At 44.8% G+C, this 24,515-nt stretch overlaps 1 protein-coding gene across 3 annotated transcripts in view; it reads left to right on the top strand.

Moving 5' to 3' along the window:
• PTPRT (protein tyrosine phosphatase receptor type T) overlaps positions 1-24,515 on the top strand; it is a 1,296,550-nt gene that overhangs the window by 1,206,236 nt on the left and 65,799 nt on the right. For all 3 annotated transcript variants that reach the window (XM_049868705.1, XM_049868707.1, XM_049868708.1), the window contains one exon: positions 13,937-14,024. In XM_049868705.1, coding sequence (XP_049724662.1) covers positions 13,937-14,024 — 88 coding nt within the window. The remainder of the gene's footprint in view (positions 1-13,936; positions 14,025-24,515) is intronic.

The following is a 24,515-nucleotide window of genomic DNA, read 5'->3' on the forward strand; positions in this document are numbered from 1 at the left end:
TTTAGCCTACTTTTATTGTGCAACTTATAAATTCTGTGTTTAATACAGGAACTCTCTCCCTAACCAAGTGAGCAATTTTCAGGTAATACTGTAGAAAAATCCCTTAACCAAGAGTTGCAACCCGGCTCTCAATCTGCCCCTAACATGCTGGGCGCTCTTGGGAAAGACTCTTCCCTCTCTAGATCCCAGTTTCCTGTTAAGTGTTTGACCACACGGTTGGCATGGAACCAGGGCTTCAAACTGGTTTGTTCCAGTTTGAACCCCTACTGAGAATTTGCCTTTCTAACAAGTTCCCAGGTGATGCTAATGCTACTAGTTAGGGACCAATTCTGAGAACCACTAGTAAAGTGGTGATTCTCAAATTATATTGTACATAAGAATCACCCGGGGATCTTGTTAAAATGTAGATTCTGATTCAGTATATCTGGGATGGACATGAAAATTCTCAGCAGGGGTTTGAACCAGAACAACCAGTTCAAAGCCCTATGTAGAACACTGAAGCTTAGTATATTCTATATTAATAAGCATTAACTTGACCAGAAATACTTACCGTGTGCCTACCGTGCACCTTGCAGTGCCTACTGTGTTAGGCACTGGAGATAATTAGAACACTAAACAAAGAAAATAAAGGCCCTGTTTTGAAGGAAGCTCCCAGTCTTACCACACATGTAATTACTTAACAGAACTCTACTGAAAATGCTTTGGAGACAGAGGGGTAAGGGCAGCAGAGGCCAAGGTGTAGTTTTTTTGGTTTTTTTGTCGGTTATTACTGCCAAGAGCAATCAGTGAGACTTCACAAAGGATAAGACAACAAGTCAAAAAAAAAAGTGAAAAAGGCTAAGTACAAGAATGCATGTGTGACAGAGGGAACAGCGAAGCTTGGAAACAAACAAAAAATTTGAACCTAGGATGCAGTGAGTTTATGTTAATGGAGGGGGAGCAACTCGGAAAAGGAGGAGGATAATGGTTGTACAACTCGAAGAATGTAATCATGTCACTGAATGGTACATGTAGAAACTATTGAATTGGTGTATGTTCTGCTGTGTATATCCTCAACAACAACAAAAATAAAATCCCAACCCCAGTGCCGTCAGAATAAAATAGATTATATTAAAAAAAAAAAATCAAAATGCTGCAAGCCACCTTTTAGAAAGGGAGTAAAGATGTCTGCCTATGAAAAGAGAAATAAAAGTGAAACCAGTTGGAGAGAGAAATAGGAATTTTACACCGCCTGTGCAGTCTTCCTGAACAGAATTAGCACGGCAATAACTACTGCCTCTGACAGGTGGCCCATAATCTTAGCTGACTTCAAGTTTGGGACAGAGCTATTAGTTCAGAAACAGCTGCCCAGAAGCTCAGGCATGAGGATAGAAACAATGTGTGCAAGAGACTGGAGTCTGTGGCTAGACTGGGTACCCCCCATCCAGCCATTCAAGATTCTAGACTCAGGGCTTGGAGGGTCAGAGGGGGTATACTATTTCACTGAGCTATAGGATTCTTGGAGGTAGGACTGGGTCTTACTTATCTGGTGAAATTCCTAGTGAAAAACCCTAAATGATTAAGGATAGTTCCTTCCGGGAAAAAAAAAAAAAAGCAGCATTTCTTAAAGAAGAAAACAACAGAGGAAGACCTTCGTATCTGTGGACAGCCTCTACGGGTGTGCAGAGGATCTTGCCTTTCAGTTTTATGTTGAGCCTTCCCTAGGCACTTGCTGTTTTCATCCACCTTACTGTCTCTAACAGTGGTTCTCAAACTGTGACATGTGTCAGAATCACCTGGAAAGCCCGTAAGGGACACTGAGGCCCAGACTCGTTGATGTAGAAAGAAGCCGATCCTCTGTAGTTTACCAAAGTCCTTAGGCGATTCCTATACCTACCAAAGTTTGAGAACCACTGGCCTGAACTTTGTCTTGTAAAAGAGACTGACTTCCTGCTTCCAAGGGAGCTTTGTGACTCTACACACAGACATACACTTAACTCTTCTGCCTTGATCAAAGCTCCTGTCACAGACAAATGCCCCCATCTTGCTGCAATCTGATTTTCTACTGAGCTTCACCATAGAACTCATAAATTACTGTCTATTTAGTGACATGGTACACAATAATATTTGCTCTCCTGATGCCACTCTTGAGTAGACATCATTAGTCATCCCCTCCTGCCTTCTCTGTCCACATTTGTAATCCCTAAAGCATTTGCTTTGTAGAACAGAAGGAGGTGCTTGTTGAAAACTTGGCCTCTGCCGAGCCACCACTAGCTCATACAGCATTTTTGAGTGAAATTAGCAAAATGCAGTGTGTACCTGCCTCCAAAAACTTGATTGTCTTCCAGGACATTTTTATAATATACTGCACACAGAAATCTCTAATGCCTAGGTCATCCACAGCACAAGAGCACATCTAAGGCGGCATCATACACCGAGTTGGCAAGGCATGGTGCCTCCTTAGACGTGGTGGTCTTGTGTTGTGCACAATCTGCACAGCCATTCATGAGACCCCCTCACCATCCACCTGCTGGCCAAAGACTTCAGTACACCTGGGTGCTTACTGAACCCATTGACCACAATTAAGACCACAAATGAGAGTAGACCTTAGGCTCCCAAACAGCTCATGAAAGTCTTTCTCATTCCTTGCATACTATGGGTCACCTATACATAGGGTGACCAACATGCCCCGGTTTTCCCAGCACTGACCCAGTTTTAAAACTGAAAATTCTGCCTCCCAGGAGCCCCTGATTCCAAGGCAAACTGGGATGGATGTTATAGTATCCACCATCTTTGTTCTTGTGAGAATAAACTGTGGGTGTCTCTGATGGGGGGGCAGAGAGTGGATTCTGGGAATAGGTGAAGAGAGGCTCACTATCATATCCTTGGGAAAGAATGGGATGGAAAAGTCTCTAAGCGCCTGCTATGCACCAGGCATTTGCTAAGTACTTACAGGCATTATTTCATTTAATCACTAATCATCACAAAACCCTGTGGATGTATTATTTTTTCATTTTTGAATTTATATACTGTAAAATTCTTTTTTACTTTATTTTATTTTTGGTATAGTTCTATGAGTTTTAACAAATATGTGTAAACACCAGCACAATCAGATATATGAGTTCCAAGACCCTAAAAATTTCCCTCATCCTGCCCCTTTGTAGTTAAATCCTTCCCTTAATCCTAACATGACGGATGTATTATTAACTTAGTTTTCAAAAAAGTAAATGGAGACTTGGAGTGGTAAAATGATTTACAGTGAAAATATCAAACCTTCCAGTCCACTTTTTGTGAAGTCCTGTCTTTTTCCAAAGTCCTATCTTTTTCCTGGCTCGTGCATACCATCTAATAGAGTGCCAGTCACACAGTGTACAAGAGATATATCCTGACAAAATAAATCAATGAAAGACCCAGCTAAAATGGCACTTACTGGTGAAGACTCTCCAGAATCTTCCTGCACCAGGAAAGTACAGGGCTGGACAGGGGAGGGTGGGAAATCCTGGTGGGCTGGGGTGATCATGGAGTAAGCCACCCTCAGCTCTTCCCTGAAGCATCAGCCAGGAACTGCCTGCTCAGCAATCCCTGGGCCTGGTTTTGCTGCACCCCAGGGCATATCATATCCAATTACCTCCAGGGATACAGTCGAGCCAAGGAGAGTGAGGGGAGGGGCATCCTAGCTGACAGAATTTGCTGAGGATAGTGGAGTGTACAGGTAAGTGAAATGGACCAAGACACCCTCAGCCTTGGATTGGAGGTGAGCTGTTCTTGGAAGCTTTACATTCTGACAGCTCACTATTCTTGGCATAACTCAAAAAGGTTTAAGTACAAAGAACAATGTCTAAAGAAGGGTGGCAAGTTTCAGAGAGGACCCTCTTAGCTCAGGAGGGCCAAACTGATAGGTAGGAGAAGGAACCTACCAAGCAGGCATTGATTCAGGGACAATTCTCAGTTCTAGCAGGGAATTAAAGTATTAAGTGGGGAAACTGAGGCAGGTTGCAAATGTCCTGTGGACTGACTGAGTCATCACAGCAAAGCATAGGAATCCTGTGACTTGTAATCATGTGGTCTGAGCCTCGCATTGGCTTCAGGGTCCTTAAATCTATGGCTGGGTGTCTGAGTCAGTGGGCAGGTTACAACCACAGAGTCTGTATTAGGCATCAGATGATAATTTTATCCTAAAATCTATGAAGCCTGTCAACAGGATGAAGGGAGGGTTCCAGTGATGAGTGCTCTCAGCCATTTATCATGACACTGCACTGTCTCAGCCTCCGCATCTTAAAAAATGTCCAAAGCATTTCCATTGACTCACATTCTTGACCATAGTCCACAAGACCCTGATTGAGCCCCTTGTCCCACCCACATTATATGTCATTCTATTCCTTTTATTCTCTCTGCTCTAGCAGAGCTCCCTTCAACCTCTAGAGCACAATAAGCCCACTCCATCTCAGGACATCTGCAATTGCTGTTCTCTCAGCCTAGAACACTTTCACCCAGCCCTTGGCATGACTGAATTCTACTCGGCATTCAGAGATCAGCAGGAAGACACCTGTAGTTGAACAAGTTGGGTTTATTGTTGCAGCAAAGGAAAGGGAACACGTTTGGGAACCACAGGGCATCTCAGTAAAAGGATATTAAAACACCAGTTGCCGACGAGTTGATTCCAATTCATGGCAACCCCATGTGTGTCAGAATAGAACTGCACTCCAGCCCAACATTACTGGCATGAATCAGAAAAACAGAAAATAACAAATGCTGGAGAGCCTTCGGGGAGATTGGAACTCTTAGGCACTGGTGGTGGGAATGCAAAATGGTACAACCATTTTGGAAAACGATATGGCGATTCCTTAAAAAGCTAGAAATAGAAACACCATATGATCCGGCTATCCCACGTCTACGAATATATCCTAGAGAAATGAGAGCCATCATACAAATATGTATATCTCTCATGGATTGAATTGTGTTCCCCAAAAATATGTGTATCAATTGGGCTAGGGCATGATTCCCAGTATTGTGTGATTGTCCACCATTTTGTCATAGAATGTGATTTTCATATGTGTTGTAAATCCTAACTCTACAATGCTAATGAGGTGGGATTAGTGGAAGTTATGTTAATGAGGCAGAACTCAATCTACAAGATTAGATTGTGTCTTAAGCCAATCTCTTTTGGGATACAAAAGAGAGAAGCGAACAGAGACGGGGGACCTCATACCACCAAGAAATCAATGCTGGAAGCAGAGCGCATCCTTTGGACCTGAGGTCCCTGGGCAGAGAAGCATCTGGTCCAGGGGAAGATTGATGAAAGGACCTTCCTCCAGAGTTGACAGAGAGAGAAAACATTTCCCTGGAGCTGGCACCCTGAATTTGGACTTGTAGCCTACCAGATTGTGAGAGAATAAATTTCTCTTTATTAAAGCCATCCACTTCTGGTATTTCTGTTATAGTAGCACTAGATAACCAAGACAACACCCATGTTCATTGCAGCATTATTCACAACAGCAAAAAAGATGGAAACAACCTAAGTGCCTATCAACAGATGAATGGATAAACAAACTATGGTACATACACACAACGGAATACTATGTGCAATAAAAAACAAGGATCAATCTGTGAAATATCTCACAACATGGATGGATCTGGAGGGCATTATTCTGAGTGAAGTAAGTCAATCACAAAAGGACAAATAGTGTATAAGACCACTATTTTAAAAACTGATGAAAAGGTTTACACACACAAAGAAACAATCTTTGATGGTTACAAGCCTGGGGAGGGGTGGGGGGAAAAGACACTAACTAGACAATAGATAAGTGGTACGTTGATGAAGGCTAAGACAGTACACAGTACTGGGAAGCCAGTACAACTTCACCAAGGCAGGGTCATGGAAGCTTTATAGACACATCCAAACACACTGAGAGGCCAAATTACTGGGCTGAGGGCTGGGAGGACCATGGTCTTGGGGGACATCTAGCTCAATTGGCATAACGTAATTTATAAAGAAAATGTTCCATACCCTACTTTGGTGAGTAGCGCCTGGGGTCTTAAAAACTTGTGAGCAGCCATCTAAGATACTCCACTGGTCTCACCACATCTGGAGAAAGGGAGAATGAAAAAAATCAAAGGTACAAGGGAAAGATTAGTTCAAAGGACTAATGAAGCATAACTACCACAGCCTCCACCAGACTGAGTCCAGCACAAGTAGATGGTGCCCAGCTACCACCACCGACTGCTCTGACAGGGATCACAATAGTGGGTCCAGGACAGAGCTGGAGAAAAATGTATAACAAAATTGTAACTCACAAAAAAGATCAGACTTACTGGTCTGACAGAGACTGGAGAAACCCCAAGAGTATGGCCCCCCAGACACACTTTTAACTCAGTACTGAAGTCACTCCTGAGGTTCACCCTTCAGCCAAAGATTAGATAGGCCCATAAAACAAAATAAGACTGAATGGGCACATCAGCCCAGGGGCAAGGACAAGAAGGCAGGAGGGGATAGGAACACTGGTAATGGGGAACCCAAGGTGGACAAGGGGAGAGTGTTGACATGTGGTGGGGTTAGCAACCAATGTCACAAAACAATATGTGTATTAATTGTTTAATGAGAACTATTTTGCTCTCTAAACCTTCATCTAAAGCATTAAAAAAAAAAAAACTGCACTCCATAGCGTTTTCAATGGCTGATTTTTTGAAGTAGATCTCCAGGCCTTTTATCTGAGGTGCTTCTGGGTAAACACGAACTATCAACCTTTTAGTTATCAGCGGAGCATGTTAACCATTTGCACCACCCAGAATTCTAAGAGGATGTCAGAAAGGACTTAAAGGATTTTGGCTTGTGTTAGGTGAATTACGAGAGGTGTAGGGAAGTGGGGCTGTGTTCTGGATTGTACGCTATTCAGAAGTAGTAGGATTGGACATCTTAATTAACTTAGCTCAAAGAAGAGAAATCTAGATAGAGGCTGAAGCTGTAATTGGTAAAGAAATAGCAATAACTCATATTAACCAGGACAAGGGAATGTTGGGTCACTTTATTGCCTTGGACAATGTTCATGTTTTTATCTGTGTTCAGAGATGACTATAGAGTGATTGTGTTTTGGTCTTACTCCATCTCAGTCACAAAGTGGCCTTGTTTGATGCTGGTGCTCTGTGAAACTGTTTATGTTCAACAGGAGAACATTAAGGCCTACCTATGAGTGCCAGGCCAGTTCTTGGAAGTCAGGAGCTGCCTTTCTCAAATGTCATCTTTTCAAAGAGTCCTGCTCCATCCACTGTTGTTCTGTGCTGTCACACTGAATCCAACTCATAGTGACCCTACAGGACAGAGTAGAACTGCCCCATAGGGTTTCCTAAGCAGTCATCTTTATGGGAACAGATTGCCAGGTCTTTTCTCCCACAAATCTGCTGGTGAGTTCAAACTGCTGAGCTTTCGGTTAGCAGCCTAGTGCTTAACCATTGCGCCACCAGGGCCCCTGTGCCTTCATAGCACATATTATAAACATTGTCTTGTTTGTTTACTTGTTTATTGTCCGGCCCCTCCCTCTCCCAAGTAGAACACAAACTTCATGAGGGCAGGGATCTTGTCTATCACAGCCGTTAGTTACTGTATGTCTAGGGATTAGCACAGTGCTTTGCATCCAGACGTTCAATGTGGAAGGAAGGAAGGGGGGGGCGGGGAGGAAGAAAGCAAGAAATTCCTCAATATGTATTCTTGAACAAGTTGGTTCTATCTCTGGACCCCACTTTGTGATCTGTAGAATGAGGCAACAGTTTTCGCAAAGACCCTTCTAGATCTGACTTTTCAGGATTCTATGAATACCACGGCTCAGCCCTCCAGGGATGAGGCCGTTCCCAAATACATCTCTGAGTACTACAGAAAATGACTGTCTTAGAAAAGCAACACTGGTGAAGAGTGGAAGAGTGTAAAAATAGAGCTCAACACTTTTCCAGAGAAGAGAACGGGAAAGGGGGAGCGGAGATTGATAATGGATGAATATAATGAGATGGCAATTTTGGTTTCAAAAGAATGTGATTAGCTCCTAATGACTGCCACCATTCCCTAGTCAATCTACTGTAACTAGCCACTAATGTAAAAATAATGCCCCTCGTCTCGCTCACTTTGAAGATGGAGATGAGCCTGCTTTTCATACTTTTTACCCCCCTTATATTTTGTTTTCTCTTCAAGAGATTATCCCCTATTAAATTTCCACTCCCTAGAAGGGGAAATGGATGTGTGATCAAAGTCTGCCAATTAGGGGTTCATTAGTCCTCACTCCTGAGCACCTCTGTTAGGCATTACCTCCTCTGCTTTGTCAACATCATCGCACCCCCGCAGGCCCACATGGCCTCCTCCAGACCCCACTAGGGGGAGACAGAGGCTCCCAGGGCTGAGACACAGGCCTGTGTGGTTTCCCACAACAGGACTGTTTAGTTTGGTTTAGGATTTTCAAGGAATATCCACATGCTGGAGTGTGTCCTGAAGGGCATGGCCTTGATGTTGAGAAGACCCGAAACGGTGCTATTTAAGGATTCTAGGGGTGGCAAGGACCTTATCCGAAGCTCTGCAGTGTCACAAGACAGGCGGATACATGACATTCTGTGGGACTCCATGGGATAGAGGGAAGGCAAAATACAGACAGGAAGATGAAGTAAAGAAAAAACTGTCCAGTTAGCCTGTCCAGAAATGAGTCAGGAAGCTTTGTGGATTAGTGAGCTCTCTGTCACTGAGGGTATCCAAGTGATCAGTGCTGTGGATCGGCTGATCAGCTGTCTAGAAGGTCATAGAGGGAAGAGGGAACAAGAAGATTTTCAAGGTCACTTCTACCTCTGAGTTTCCAGGACCTTTGCCTTCTGTATTCACAGAAGCCACATCATTCACTAATTTCATTCATGCATTCATTCAAAAGAAGTGATTCAAGTACGCATGAAGTACAAAGGCAGTTTGCGGTTCTGGAGACACAAATGTGAATAAGATGCTACTAGCCCTGGTGGTGCAGTGGCTAATAGCTATGGCTGCTAACCAAAAAGTCAGCAGTTCATATCCACCAGCTACTCCTTGGAAACTCTATGGGGCAGTTCCACTCTGTCCTATAGGGTCGTTATGAGTCGGAATCAACTCTATAGCACCATGTTTGGTTTGGTTCACCCTTCCCCTGGTGGCACAATGGTTAAAGTGCTTGGCTGTTAACCAAAAGGTCAGTGGTTCAAAACCATCGGCTGCTCCGTGGGAGAAAGAAGTGGCAGTCTGCTTCCATGAAGATTACAGCCTTGGAAGTCCTATGGGGCAGTCCTACTCTGTTGTACAGGGTCGCTATGAGTCAGAATCAACTCAACAGCAGTGGGTTTTTTATCCTTCCCCTAGAGGATCCCATGGCTGAGTTGGGAAACAGACATTCAAATTCTTAGACATGGAAAAGTTGGTGTAATAAGAAAGGAAGTGACTGACTAACTGGGGGTGCAGTGGGGTCGTGGGAGGGTGAGCGCAAGAGTTTTCACAGAAGAGAAGATGCTTGAACTGGGTTTTGAAGCGTAAGTAGAAGTTTGCCAGCCAGACTAGGCAGAAGAGAATTTCAGGCAAAGGGAACAGAATGTATAAAGTCTCAGAAGCTGAAACACCTGACATTGTCTGTGGTGCTGTATTTAGTTCCTCATAACTGGAATATAGCTGTCAGGGCAAGAAATGAGGCTGGAGGGACATCTGGGGCAAAATCACGAAGGACCATGTATTAAAGAGTTTCGAATTTATCCTGAAGACAATGACAAGGGGAGTAACTGGGTCCTATTCACATTTTAGAAAGATCTCCCTGATTACAGTGGAGAATGGATTGGAGGGGACAATACCAAAGCAAGAGAGACCAGTGAGGAGACTCGTGGGAAAGTATTTCTCCAGGTAAATTCATTATGTTGCAAGAATCATGGCTGCACACTGGAATCACTTAGAGAACTTTAAAAAATACTGATCCTGTATCCCATCCCCAGAGAACCTGATTTAATTGGTCTGGTGTGTGGCCTTGGCTTTGGGTGATTTAAAGCCTCCTTAGGTGATTCTAATGTGTAGCTGTAAAGAAAACCTTAAGCTAGTTGTAACCCAAACCCTGGCACATCATCAACAGATACGGTTTTTAAAATATTAGCATGAAAACACTCAGGGTGCCCTGCCCTTAGCTTCATATCACTCTTGGGGAATGTTTGGATGAGCAGCTCACTTTTATCACAGACGGGTTTTGGGTAGATAGTATACCCCAGAAGATCAGTTTAACGTTGAAAAGTCCAGCGCCACCACTTAGATAAGCCTCCCTCCCCCACCCAGAGAATCAAGGATACGCAGACTTGGCAAGGTGCCTCAAGGGCTAAGCTACGTGGCTGGGGTGGGAGGATGAGGCCAGGGGCTAAAATCTGAGTTCTAAGAGTTACATGAAAAAGCAAGAACTATTCATGGTCTAACTATGGCCTAAGCTGGTGGCAGAAGCGATGCAGTGTGAGGGCCATTTATAATGAGGAGCAGAGGGAGGAGGAAGAGGAAAAGGGGAAGACTGAGAGGCAAGCTCCACGTGTGTAAAATGAGCACCACTCTTATCTTGATAGTGCTCCTGTCACACCCTGATTTAGGGCAGAGATTGGTACCCAAAACCTAGAACCCATCTAGATGACTGTCTAGTACACAATTCTGATCAATTAATACCTAGGAAGACATCTTATTGATCCAATCTAAAGCCCTGGGAAATGCTAAGTGGGAAAACATGGGTTAGCCCAGGAGGCCCAGGCAAGGACTTCACACCTCTGCACTGAATCTGGAGTGGCTAAATCAGGACCAATTCTACCTACTCAACCACTGCATAGATGAGCATAGTGGTCATGCTTCTAGAACAAGGAAACCTTGGTAGCGTAGTGCTTAAGTGCTATGGCTGCTAACCAAAAGGTTGGCAGTTTGAATCCAGCAGGTGCTCCTTGGGAACTCTATGGGGACAGTTCTACTCTGTCCTATAGGATTGCTATGAGTCAGAATTGACTCAATGGCAACTGGTTTTTTTTTTTTTTTTTTCCCTAGAACAAAGGTCAGGAAACTACAGCTGCTGCCTAAGTCTAGCCTAAGTCTAGCCTGCCACTTGTTTTTTGTAAATAAAGTTTTATTGGAACACAGCTATACCCATTTGTTTGCATCTTGTCTGTGGCCACTCTTACACTACAACAGTACAATTGAGTATGAGACTGTATGGTTCGCAAAGCCTAAAATATTTACTATCTGGCTACTTACAGAGGAAACCCTGATGGCGTAGTGGTTAAGTGCCATGGCTGCTAACCAAAGGGTCAGCAGTTCGAATCCGCCAGGCACTCCTTGGAAACTCTATGGGGCAGTTCTACTCTGTCCTATATGGTCGCTATGAGTGGGAATCAACTCGACGGCACTGGGTTTGGTTTTTGGTTTTTGGCTACTTACGGAAAGGAAACCCTGGTGGCGTAGTGGTTAAGTGCTACGGCTGCTAACCAAGCAGTTGGCAGTTCGAATCCGCCAGGCACTCCTTGTAAACTCTATCAGGCAGTTCTACTCTGTCCTATAGGGTCGCTATGAGTCGGAATAGACTCGACGGCAGCGGGTTTTTTTTTTTTTTTTTACATACAAAAAAAGTTTGCAGACCCCTGCTCTAGAAGAAGACTCACCCAGTTAGGTGTAACACATGGAAGACTGGAAGCAAGAAAGGGGACAACACATGGGCTCTGGCCTTTTAATAGACAGTGGGCCTGCCTGCCAGTAAAACTGGCCACTGAATGGCTCAATTGGTGACCACTCAGGTTACAGATTCCTCCTGGCTTAGGACAGACCTGGTAAGAAGTGGATGGGCAAAGGCAGCCTGGTATATTAAGATGAGTGGAAGCTCCTCTCACCTGTACTACTGACAAGGAGCTTGAAAGACTGAAGATATTGCACATTGCAGCCTTGGAAGCAGTACGAGGGCAATGAGCAGGGCATTAGGTTTATTTTACCTGAGGCAGGATGGAGAGAGTAATCCAAATGTGGCCTGAACTTCATGCTTCTGCAGCGTTTTGTAATGCTGCTCCCACTCTTAAATGCCCATCCCCCTCTCTATGAGATAGCTGAGTGCACCCTCCCCTGTTTTTCCTTAACACTTGGCTCATAACTCTGAAATCATTCCACATGTCTGTTTACTTGTCTGTCTTATCTTTGGCTGCCTTCCTTCTAAACTGATGACTCCCATTTCCTCCCTATTCCCCCAAATCTGGACCCATAAGTTCAACTTCCTACTCAACATGTCTGTTTGGAGGCATGTCAACCTTGGCTGCTATTATAATTATTATTAATTATCATTATGTTGAGCATGTTAAGAAGTACACAGCACTCAATAAGTGCTGGGCACTGATCTAAGCATTTTATGTTTCCAAAACACAATTTCTGTCTCCACAATCCTATTTCTCCCCCATCTCAGTAAATGACATCCTTTTCTCCACTCAGTTCTTTATGCCAAAATCCTGGGGTCAGCTTTCATTTTTCTTAATCCACATATAAAGTAGACGCTGGTGGTGGCCTGCCTATATCCCCTACCTACTCTTTGTTCCCAAGTTTCTTCTGAAAACATCAGTGACATTTTGCTTAAGGACTTCCTTAAGCCAAAGGAATACTCCCTGGGGTTTCCTGGAGTTTCCCTCAACCAAGAATGGGTGGGAATTGGTGGAAAAATACCCAAACTTCTTCACTTTGCCAAAGGGCCAATTCTGAGACATGAAATGTACCCTATATTGGCTTCTTCCCTTGATTGTCTCACTTTCCCCACTCTTCTATCCATGTTCCTTGGGACTTATTCCCAAATAAACTACCTATACTCAAATCCTTGTTTCTAAGTCTGCTTCCGTTGCTGTTGTTGGGTGCCATAAAGTCGATTCCAACTCATAGTGACCCCATGTGACAGGTTAGAACTGACCCATAGAGTTTTCTTGGTTGTAATCTTTACGTAAGCGAGTCTGCTTCTGGGGAAACCCAAATCAAGACAATACTCAACCAATTACCCTGAATATAATCACTTCTCACCACCTCTGCTGCCACCACCCTGGTCCAAGGGTCCAAGGTACCACCATCTCTTTCCTGGACTATTGTAACAATTTCCTAACCAGTCTCCCTACTTCCTCCCTGCCCCCTCTTAGAGCCTGTAATTCTTACATGAGCTGGAATGATCTTTGTAAAACACAAATCAGATCAGATGACTCCCCTGCTCAAAAGTTACCAATCACACTTAGAATAATACCCAACTCCTTATCAATTATCAAAACTCCTTATCTAATCTGACCACTCCCAGCTCTCCAGATGTTCCATCATCACTCTTCCCCTGCTTCATCTTAGTCCTTGAATATGGTGATTTGATTCCTGCCTGATGGCCCTTGTACCTACTGTTCCCTCTGCCCAGGAAGCACTTCCTACTTTCTTTGGCATGACTGGCTTTCCCTTCATTCAATTATTAACTTAAATGTTACCTTCTCAGAGAAACCCTCCCAGATCATGTGATCTGATATAATTCTCGTCTCCTATCACTATCCCTTTACCTTGCTTTATTTTCTTCATAGCTTTTTTTTTACCACTTAAAATTATTTATGTTTGCTTGTTTATTTGCTGTATCTCCTCCACTGTACTGGAAACTCAGTGAGGACTTTGTCTACCTTGATGTCTGTATCTCTAGTACCTAGAACAGTGCCTGGCACATTTTAGGGGCTCAGTAAATATCTGTTGAATGAATGAATGATGACTCCTCTACTGGACCAGACTGTGAGCTTATGACACTCAGAAGATGTCAATGACATTTGAATCGATGAATGAGTGAATAAGTCTGTGGAGGGGCTGGGTCTGTGTTCTATGGACCTTTATACTGAGGGTCCCATCATCCCCCTGTTGGCTCATGTACACCTGGATGAACCTTCTATCTGAGGCCATACTAATTTCATTTCTGTCCTTACTTTCCAGGCTTTACCGGAGGGGCAGACAGCTTCATGGGATACAGCCAAGGAGGATGAAAACCGCAATAAGAATCGATACGGGAACATTATATCCTGTAGGTGCCCTTCTGGGAGGCCCTGAGATGCTGGCTTTGGGGACATAGAGGGAAAGGAGCTATTACTATTCTTTACTTGGAATTAGTCATTGAATAACCCTTGATGTTTCCAGCTTGGGGTCTCCACATGCGAAGCTGGGGGCTTTATTTCACACCTGGCCGGGACAACAGAGCATGGCTGATCTCTGCCAGAGAGGCAGACAGGAAGCTGGGTCCCAGCAGAGTAGAAGCCCCTAAGGGGAGAACTCCTGAGGGCTGTGTCTTGGTTGGCATTGCTCGCTCAAGAATTCCTCAGGTACAGGAAGAAACCCAACCAAAAGGATTCTCATCAAGAAGACCCCACAGCTGGGCAGATGGATGGGAGCCCATAATCCCAGCAGTTCCTCTGATTCAGAGGGTTACCTTGACAACAACCTGGGGTAGGGATCAAGGTCCAGCCCATGATAGAGGGAGTCAAGAAGACATAGGGAGGAGAATAGTTCTCCCTCAAGAAGTTGGAGTCCCACATAAGGTTGATGCTCATAAGGTTAAGACTCGGGGTTGGGGCAGCCAGCTTAGGGGCTCAAAGGAGCCCAAGGCTACTCTAGTCACACAAAAGACAGTGGTTTAGGGCAACGTGACTTCTGCCAGACCCCACTGCTGGTGGGGCAGGGGCCACTCAGGGCCTGGATCAGTACAGCCCTTTGGTGGCATGAGCCTGCAGGAGGAAAACATGTTGCTGTGCTGAGCACGGGAGGCATGGGAGGCATTGCCTTCTGCTCAGCAATGAGCTTTACCATCACTGTAGGCACATCCAATGAGTGGTTTGATGAAGGCATTGTTGCAGAGTGGTTAGAACTCTCTAGAGTAAGACCGCCTAGGTTTCTATTCTGGCTGTGGGGCCCTGGACAAAATTACCTGACCTCTAAGCTTCAGTCTCCTCATCTTTACAGTGGTGACGATAATGGAGAGAGGGTTGTTGATAAAAAGTACATAAAGCCTTTGGTTCAATGTGTGGCACTGTTACTCTTAGTCAGGAAGTTTAGCTTTCTTGGGGTTATGAATAAGTAAGGTGGCTATATCATTCCACCTTATTTTAATCAGCATTCACTTACCACCCACGCGGGGCCACAGAATGAGCCAGAGTAGGGGACATAGATGTTCATTTTAGAAAGTTTGCTTAAAAAAAAAAAAAATCAGTTGCCATGGAGTCACTTCTGACTCCTGGTGACCCCATGTGTGTCACAGTAGAACTTTGCTTCATAGGGTCTTCGATAGCTGATTTTTAGGAGGTAAATCACCAGGCCTTTCTTCTAAGGCACCTCAGAGGCCTGTCGGTTGGCAGCTGCTCCACCACCTGTTGCACTGTGGTGGCTTGCTATGGTGCTGGAAGTTATGTCACCAGTATTTCAATACTAGCAAGGTCACCAGTGATGGACAGGTTTCAGGAGAGATTCCATACTAAGACAGACTAGGAAGGAAGGCCTGGCAAACTTCTACCAAAAATTAGCAAATGAAAACCATAAGTATCACAACAGAATTTTATCTTATATATGCTGAGGATGAGACCCCTAGGTTAGAAGACATTACACAATTGCAGCAAAAGTGGATTCAAACATACCAATAATCAAGAAGATGGCACAGGATTGGGCAAGATTTCATTCTGTTATACATAAGGTTGCCATGAGTCTACCAACTCCATGGCAACTAGCAACAACAACCACCTGTACTCATAATCTGGTAGGAAGAATGGCCACGGGACCAGGTATTTTAGGGAACAGCATGTACGGTGCTTGAGCAGAGGGTGCTGGGGGCTAGTCAGAGACAGTAGCCACCTGTGGCTTAAGTGGGTGCTCTCTGGGATCAGGGACTGTGTCTCCAGTGCCCAGTGCAGGGTCTAGCTCAGAAGAGGCCCACACGTCATAGGACTTTAATAAATGTTTGCTGACGCTGTGAACATCTCTTTCCAGTGCTTAACTTGCAAGAAATCTTGCTGTCTGCATTACTCTCTTCTAAGATACAAATTATAAATGCTTTTTGATTAGTTTCTCCATTCATAGTCCGTTCCTAAATCAGCACAGGAAACAGCTAAGCTAAAACTTCTGTCTCTTTCTTCTTTTACAGGCTGTGTCTATCTTACTCTTTCTTCCCCCAAGTTTTTTCTTAGGCAATGTCTAGACACTTTAAAAAAAAAAAAAAAAAGCAAAACAAAACAAAGCACTCCACTAAGCTGGAAATAATTTGACATTCCGGATCTTTTTTTTTTTTTTTTTGGCTGAACTGGGTTACCCTGAGAGCTTAGACCAAGAAATGCTACTGCCCCACTGGTGAGATATCAAAAGGTCCAGGCTGACTCCACTAGGTCAGACAGACGGTGTTGTGGATCCCTATTCAATCAGAATATATGCTCAATATTTTGGTATGAGATGGCTTTGTCTTCTCTGTATTTAGGCTGCTTTAAAGGCTGAATATGACGATATTTGGGGCACACATACACACATTCAAACAGATGAGGCTGAAGGCTACTCTCACAGTCTCTCTCTCCCCCTTCTCCCTGAAGTGAACAGCACACACCGGTATCGTCACTGCCTTTGTTCAGCCTTTGTTCAGCCTTCGTCATCTTTTGCTGGGACAATTGCAGTAACCTCCGGACTTGTCCCTCTGCCTCCAGCCTCTTCCAGTGTAATCCACCCTCCATAAGACTCACACTAGTGGAATGCCTGGATGGTACAGATGATTAAGACCCTGGGGAGCTTCAGCAAATAAGACACAGAATACCAGAAAGGATGGATGCAGAAAAAAATGGATCAAGATAACACCTGCAATGATGATAATCCAGTAAGGAAGAATATATCAAACCTGAATGACGACAGCAGAGAGACAGGACACAGGAAGAAGAGAAGAAAGAGAACAACTTATCCCCTCTCAGATCTGCTCTGAGAAAGTAGGATTCCTGGCAGCAAGGACAAATAATGAAGGAGATTAGAACTCCATCATTGGTGGTGTAGAAAATGCTGTCAATGGCCCACCCACATCCCTTGGCCTCATCACTTCTTTGTGCAGCAACACCTAGGGCCAGGACTGGGGTGAGGCACAATATTTAAGGAAGCATTCACTCTCAGGTGGTGACCCTGCCCTTGTACAACCCTGAGACTGAGCGTGTCCTTAAATTGTGTGTCGTAGGCACCTCACTTGACTCACCTTAGTCCTGCCTGTCTGTATCTGTTTGCCTGAGGACTTTCTCCAAAGCTGGGATGGATACTCTGTCCTGCACAAGGCAGTCTTCTACTGCTGGGGAATTAACACCCCCAGGAGAAGCCCTCAACCAGGAAAATACCTAAGCTTCCTCACTCTTCCACTGAGGTGTGTGTTCTAGACCTTCCCCAGAGTTCCCTGTGGGGATTAGGCTGTAGTTGCCCATGGTGGCAATGGGCTTGACAACTCATCCTTCATCGGCTGCCTTCTCTTTCCTGTCTCACTCCCTCATCTCCTACTGGTGTTCCCCCCCAACCCAGACAAATTACTTGCACTGGAATTTTCAACCATTTTAGTGATGGGTTTAGGGAGTCCCTGGGTGGTACAGTTAAGTCGATGGGTTTAAATAAACCTGAATCTCCTTTCTAATTAAAGAGTCACTAATTCTGCAACAAATTGGGCTGGAAAGGGTCTGTACTCAGTACTGATAGGAGACAGTGTGAAGGTAACTTATGGGTTCGGGAGTCAGAAAGCAGTGCAAGACATAAAGGGGAACCAACACACACACACACACACACACACACACACACAGACACACACACACACACACACACCACAACCTGGAATTGAAATGAGTAAGGTAAAAGAGAAGCAGCCCCAAGGAACAGAATGTGTTCCTGCCCTTGTATGTGTCCCTCCTGGAGGCAAAGCCTGCTGGAGCTTGATAAATAGAAGTATTCTTGGCTTGAGAAGAAAACCGGGTGTGATTAGCATTTTAAGGAACCCTGAGCTCAGAGAGGCTGGAATGGAGGACAAAGGGCCAGGCCAGGGAGAACAGAAAAGATTAAAGGGGAAAAGCATGAGGGAGGCACTGCCTACAAATGAAACAATGGAAGGGAAGCTTTGGATAAATAACCTCTTTCTTCCAAATGATTCTATTTAGAATTTAGCAATAGATACAGTGGATTCCCAGGGAGTGGAAATGGAAAGGAAATGAAAGGGAAGGAAATGAATGGGGAACATAAGAACAAAGAGGTCTTTGCTTTCAAGTAGCTGAAGGGCAGAGACTGTTGACCAGGGGAAATTTCAAGAATGCCAAAGCAGTCCCAGTGTGGGAAGTTCTAGAGGGTGTTTCCTGGATTGGCAAGAAGGAAATTACACAGAGGCAGAGGAAGTAATCCTAGCGGTTGAAAATTTTATAAAATGAGGCTCCTCATCTGTATCAGCCAGGATCCTAGCAGGAAACAGATGGCACCCTCAAAGTAGATAATTTGTAGAGAGTTTAGTCAAGAGATTCTTTATAAAGGTGTGAGTTTGGTGTGGGGAGCTCTGGGGATAGTGCGGTGTTGTTGTTGTTAGGTGCCATCAAGTGATTCCGACACATAGTGACCCAATATGATAGGATAGAATTGTCCCATAGTGTTTCCTAGGCTGTAATCTCTATGTAACCAGATTACCAGGCCTTTCTCCCTCAGAGCCGCTGGGTAGGCTCCAGCAGCGACCTTTCAGTTAGCAACTTGAGTGCTTAACCACTGTGCCACCAGGGCTCGTTGATAGTGCAATGCCCTGGGGCTAAATACTATCCGCAGATTCTTAAAAGCTTGCAAGTGGTCATGGAAGCCATAACAATTGGTCTCTATTCACCTGGAGCAACAGAGAATGAAGGAGAGTCAGGAATAGGAGAAGGATATGGAATGTGTGGAAACCCTGGTGGCTTAGTGGTTAAGTGTTATGGCTGCTAACCAAAGAGTCGGCAGTTCGAATCCACCAGGCACTCCTTGGCAACTCTATGGGGGCAGTTCTACCCTGTCCTATAGTGTCGCTATGAGTCGGAATCGACTTGATGGCAGTGGGTTTGTTTTTTGGTTTGATGGAATGTATAGCTAATTGCCTCCATGAACAACTGACTCCTTTGCTATGAGACCAGAAGAACCGGATAGTGCCTGGCTACCGATACTGAACATTTTGATCAAAGAGTCTATAGCGGAATCCTAATCAAAAGGGGGAAAATACAGAACAATATTTCAAATTCTCATGGACTCCAGACTTCCTGGAGCCATGAAGGTTGGATGAACCCTTGAAACTATTGCCCTGAGATAATCTTTAAACAGTAAATGAAAAATATCCCCTGAAATCATCTCAAAACTGAACAATAGTTTAGCTTAACTAGTAAAAAATATCCACTTTAAGCATTATGCTCTTTTAAGAACTATCTATATGGGATCAAACTAATAATAGCATCTCAAAAGATTAGACAGGAAACTTAGAAGGCAGTGAATTTATGTTAATGGGGGACAACTCAGAAAAGGAGGATGAGAATGGTTGCACAACTTGAAGAATGTAATCAATGTCACCTCAACATAAAACAAAAATCCTCACGACTGGACTGATAAGCAACATCATGATAAACAGAAAAGATTGAGGTTGTCAAGGATCCACAATCAACACCCATGGCAGTGGCAGTCAAGAATTTAAATGATGCATTGCATTGAGCAAATCTGCTGCAAAAGACCTTTTCAAAGTGCTAAAAAGCAAAGATGTCACATTGAAGACTAAGGTGCGCCTGACCAAGTCGTGGCCAAGTCAATCGCCTCATATGCATGCAAAAGCTAGACAATGAGTAAGGAAGACCAAAGAAGAATTGACGCCTTTGAGTTATGGTATTGGAAAAGAATATTGAATATATATGAGACTGTCAGAAGAACAAACAAATCTGTCTTGGAGGAAATACAGCCAGAATGCTCCTTAGAAGCAAGGATGGTGAGACTAAGTCTTATATACTTTGGACATGTTATCGGGAGGGATGGGTCTCTGGAAAAGGACATCATACTTGGTAGAGGGTCAGCAAAAACGAGGAAGACCCTCGATGAGATGGATTGACACAGTGGCTGCAACAACGGGCTCAAGCATAATAAGGAGCGCGAGGATGGCACAGGATCGGGCAGTGTGTCGTTCCGTTGTACATGGGGCCACTAAGAGTCAGAACCGGCTCTATAGCACCTAACACCAACCAATGTCACTAAATGGTCCATGTAGAAGCAGTTGATTTGGTGTATGTTTTGCTGTGTATATTCCCAACGACAACAAAATAAATAAAATTAAAAAAAAAAAAAAACTATCCCCAGGCAACAAAGGATGCCAGCTCCCTCTCCCATTCCGTGAAATGACTTAGAGGTGCGTTTTCTACACAGTCTCCCAGAGTTTCCCAGCAGGCATCAGCCCCACTGTCTGCGGTGTTAACTGACTTGATGACATACCCTTACTGGATCCATTACTTCCTCCACCTCACTTCCTCCTCCTCCCCTCCTGGTACTCCCTGGGATCACCTCTCAAGTCAACTAACCAGTTGCCATCAAGTCGGATCTGACTCAAGGCGGCACCGTGTGTGTCAGAGCAGAACTCTGCTCCATAGGGTTTTTTCAGTGGCCGATTTTTCGGAAACAGATCCCCAGGACTTTCTTCAGAGATACCTCTGGGTGAACTCCAACCTTTCAGTTAGCAGCCGAGCATGTTGACTGTTTACACCGCCCAGAGACTCCTCAAATCAACTGCTTAAGGCACTCAGATCCTTGTCTTAGGTTCAGCTTTTGAGGGAGCCCAGATAAGAACTTTTCCTCTCTTCCTTCTGAAATGCCCTCAGTGGGACATTGGCTGGGTGGCATCCGTAGGATGAAACAGTAGGTTCACCAGTCGGGCCACTGTCCCTCCACCCTCTCTCAGTGCTTTGTCCCTCTATTCTTAAGTCTCCGGTTCCCCTTTGTATTCCCCCAGCCCCCGCCAAAAGGTTTCCTCCATTGGGATAACTCCTCACAGGGCCCTGGGGAGAGGAGCTGCCCAATTCCAGCCAGCGTGGATCTGAAGAACAAGGAGGTGCACAGAATTCTGGGCTGTCTTGTCTCATGGCCAAGCCCCCTCTCTCTTGATAATGGTAATTCAATCAAGATTGAATGCGCAGACCTTTAGCTTCAATGAGGTACCCAGGCAGTCTCGGCGGAATTGCCTGCCTCCTCCCCATCTACTCTTGCAAGATGATGGCATTAACATTTCCAATACTTCTAGGGAATGATTTTTCAGCTCCACAATTCATTGTAATGAGTCAAATCTCTTTTCTCTGAAAAATTGTATCTTTTCTTTACCCTCCTCGGTGCCCAGAAGACAGGAAGAAAGGACATCATGTATCCAAATGATATTCTGTCCCCAGCCCCACCTCTCTGAAGGGATCCTCTCCTTAAGCAGATGTGATACGAGAAGACTGATTTATTGGGCTATTTTTGATGACAGAGGAAGGGAGGGGGAGTATGGGTTGTTTTGAGAATGAGAACTATGCAAAGGAGGAAACTGAGCCAATGCTTGCCTTCAGCAGGAGGGAGGGAAGGAGTTGGGTAGGCTCTGGAGGCAGACCTGAGGCCTGTCACACCTTAAACATACCATCTTCCAGTCTAGGGACAGGACAGGCTGGGTCTGCAGGAGGGCTGAGAGGTCAGCCAAAGGGAGAGGAAGGATTTGAGAGCAGGATTCAGGCCAACTCTGCCAGTCTTGTGCAGAGGAAAGAGCCTTGATTTCCAGGTCTGTTGTTGTTGTTGTCTTGGAGTACTGTCAAGTTGGTTCTGACTCAGCTACTCTATGGCTCAGAGTAGAACTACCTCCCCAGAGTTTCCAAGTCTGCTGGTGGCTCAGTGGTTAAGTGTTTCGCTGCTAATTGAAAGGTTGGTGGTTCGAACCTACCAGCTGCTTCACGGGAGAAAGACGTGGCAATCTGCTTCTGTAAATATTAACAGCCTTGGAAACCCTATAGGGCAGTTTCTTGGAAACCCTATAGGTTTGCTATGAGTCAGAATTAACTCAAAAGTATGGGTTTTTGGTTAATCTTTGTGGAAGTAGATCATATCTTTCTCCCGAGGAGTGGCTGGTGGGTTCGAACCACTGACCTTTTGGTTAGGAACCTAGCACTTAACAGCTGGGCCACCAGGGCTCTTTGATTCCAGACCTAGGTTACCTAAAACCAACTGTATGCCCATGAGCAAGGAAATCCCTGCCCCTTACTCGTACTCAGCCCTTCAGACACAAACATGAATTTGTTCACTGAGCAGATGGTTATCAAGCACCTGCTATGTGCCACACACTGTAGAGGAGTTCAATAAATAAGGTGCCCTCCTTTACAATGTGATGGGGAGCCAGGGGCTAAGCAGATCATCACAGAAATGCAGCTGCTTTAAGAGTGCTGAACAAAAGCGCAGTGTCCCACGAGAGTCTGGGGTTGAGAGATCATAGGAGGCTCCCCAAGGAAGGGCCATTGACCTGAGAACTGAAGGACGAGTCGTGCCAACCTTACAGGAGGAGGATTTGGAGGGTGTTCTCTTCTGCACATGCAAAGGCCCTGTGGTCATTGGGGAAATAGTGCATTTGACCAACTAAAGGAAGGCCATGGTGATCAGAGCAATGTCGGAGGAGGAGGACATGAGCCTGGAGAGGGCAATGGGTACCAAACCATCAGATCATATGGGGCATTTGGTTTGTGGTAAGGCTCAGATCTCTGTCCATGGGGTGCTGGAGCTTTCTTATACCAACTCGTAAGACCAGGTTGTTAAATTCTCAGGAATTTTGTAAGTGGGTTGATTGATGCCATATGGATAGCTTGAAATCAACCATAATGGGAGTATTTACACCACAGAAATCAGCAGATGTTACAAATCAGGACGTTTTAGCCCTCCTGAGAGCCATGTGTTAAACATCTACCAACATACCACTGGTCTTTGTCCTAAAGCAAAGAGGAGTAGATGGATTCCAAACAGAGGGACTATGTTTCTATTCCCCTAGAGTCGTGTTCCAGGGACCTCTTTGGACGTACATGCCTCTGCACTTGTGCCTCCCCTCTACCTGCTGCCTGGGTGATGCAAGTGGTTGGGATTGGCTGCTAACCTAGAGGTTGTCAGTTGGAACCCACCCAGTGGCTCCATGGAAAAAAGGCCTGGATCAGCTCCCGTAAAGATTATAGCCTAGGAAACCCCATGGAGAAGTTCTATTCTGTTAACACATGGGGTCACCATGAGCTGGAATCGACTTGACGGCAGTGGGTTTGGTTTGGTTTTCTGCCTGCTACCACCAATCCTGTCCTCCCCAGAAGATAGTTCCTGCCCATCTCCCAGCTTAGGTGACAGCCAGGTGGAGGCAGACTCATGCACCTTCCTCTCACCTCACCATTGAAGAGTTGCTTCTCCTCCATATGACTCTTCTTAACTCCTCTCCTTGTCTTGAATATCAAACAAGGAGCACCAAATTAGCTGTTTTTTGAGCTTGTAAAATGTCTATAGAGCATAATGAACATTCTGGGCTGCTTGTAAATTATCTTGTATAAGCTCCTTCTCATCGCCCGCCACCCCATCTTTCTCCATGTGCATGTGGGTAAACACAATTTTTTATCCATCTAATTATATAAAGTTGAAGAAGAAGGGGACACAGAACAATATTAGCATCTCCCAAAAGGAATAAATAAACCATGAGGACACTGCTACTCCTTGCAATGCCTTTCTGATGGACCTACAACTGAATTCTGCCCTTTAAAGAACACACATAATAGCTCTTTACCTCTGCAGAGAGATGAATTTATATTTGGTACAGAAGAAGGGCAAACAAGGGGTGCTAAGTTTCTGAGCCACTCTGGTCATCCATCAGGTCACTCCCACTGCCTGCTTCACAGCCAACCCACTGACTAAGCGCCTGCTGTGTACCAGGCACTGTACTAGCACTTTCCATACCTGCATCTTCTCATTTAATCCTCCCAATATTCGGAGAACTATGTACTATTAGCTCCATCTTGCTAAGAACACCAAGGCTAAGAGAGGCCAAATGACTTGCTAAGTGATGGAGCTAGGATTTGCATGCAGATCTAACCCAGACCTCTGTATCTCACAGCACACATTAAAAGTGCATCCTACCTGTCACAGGATAGCTCCAGTGGGAGTGGTTCCCGGTTACTTCATACGAAAATATTCATCCATACTCTCAGAAATAAGAAACAGTGTTTGGATGCTTTGAAAAGCCCAGCACTGTCACTTGCATCCAGGTGCCTTAATACGGCATGGACAACTCTGTAGTCTAACTCTGTCTACCTCCTCTGTCCCCTCTCCCTCACACTCTGTTCACAGGACAGGAAACTGCTTGCAGCTCCCCAGTGTGTCTGCTCTTTTAGGCTCTGCCTTCACTCTTGCTGCTTCCTCTGATAGACTCTTCCTCATTGTCCGCTGCTCAAGCCTTTTTTTTTTTTTTTTTCTTCCAGTTGCCCTCAAGTCGATTCCAATTCATGGCAACCCCATGTGT

The sequence above is a fragment of the Elephas maximus genome, chromosome 25 (assembly GCF_024166365.1).
Source record: "Elephas maximus indicus isolate mEleMax1 chromosome 25, mEleMax1 primary haplotype, whole genome shotgun sequence".
In the NCBI taxonomy this organism is placed as follows: domain Eukaryota; kingdom Metazoa; phylum Chordata; class Mammalia; order Proboscidea; family Elephantidae; genus Elephas; species Elephas maximus.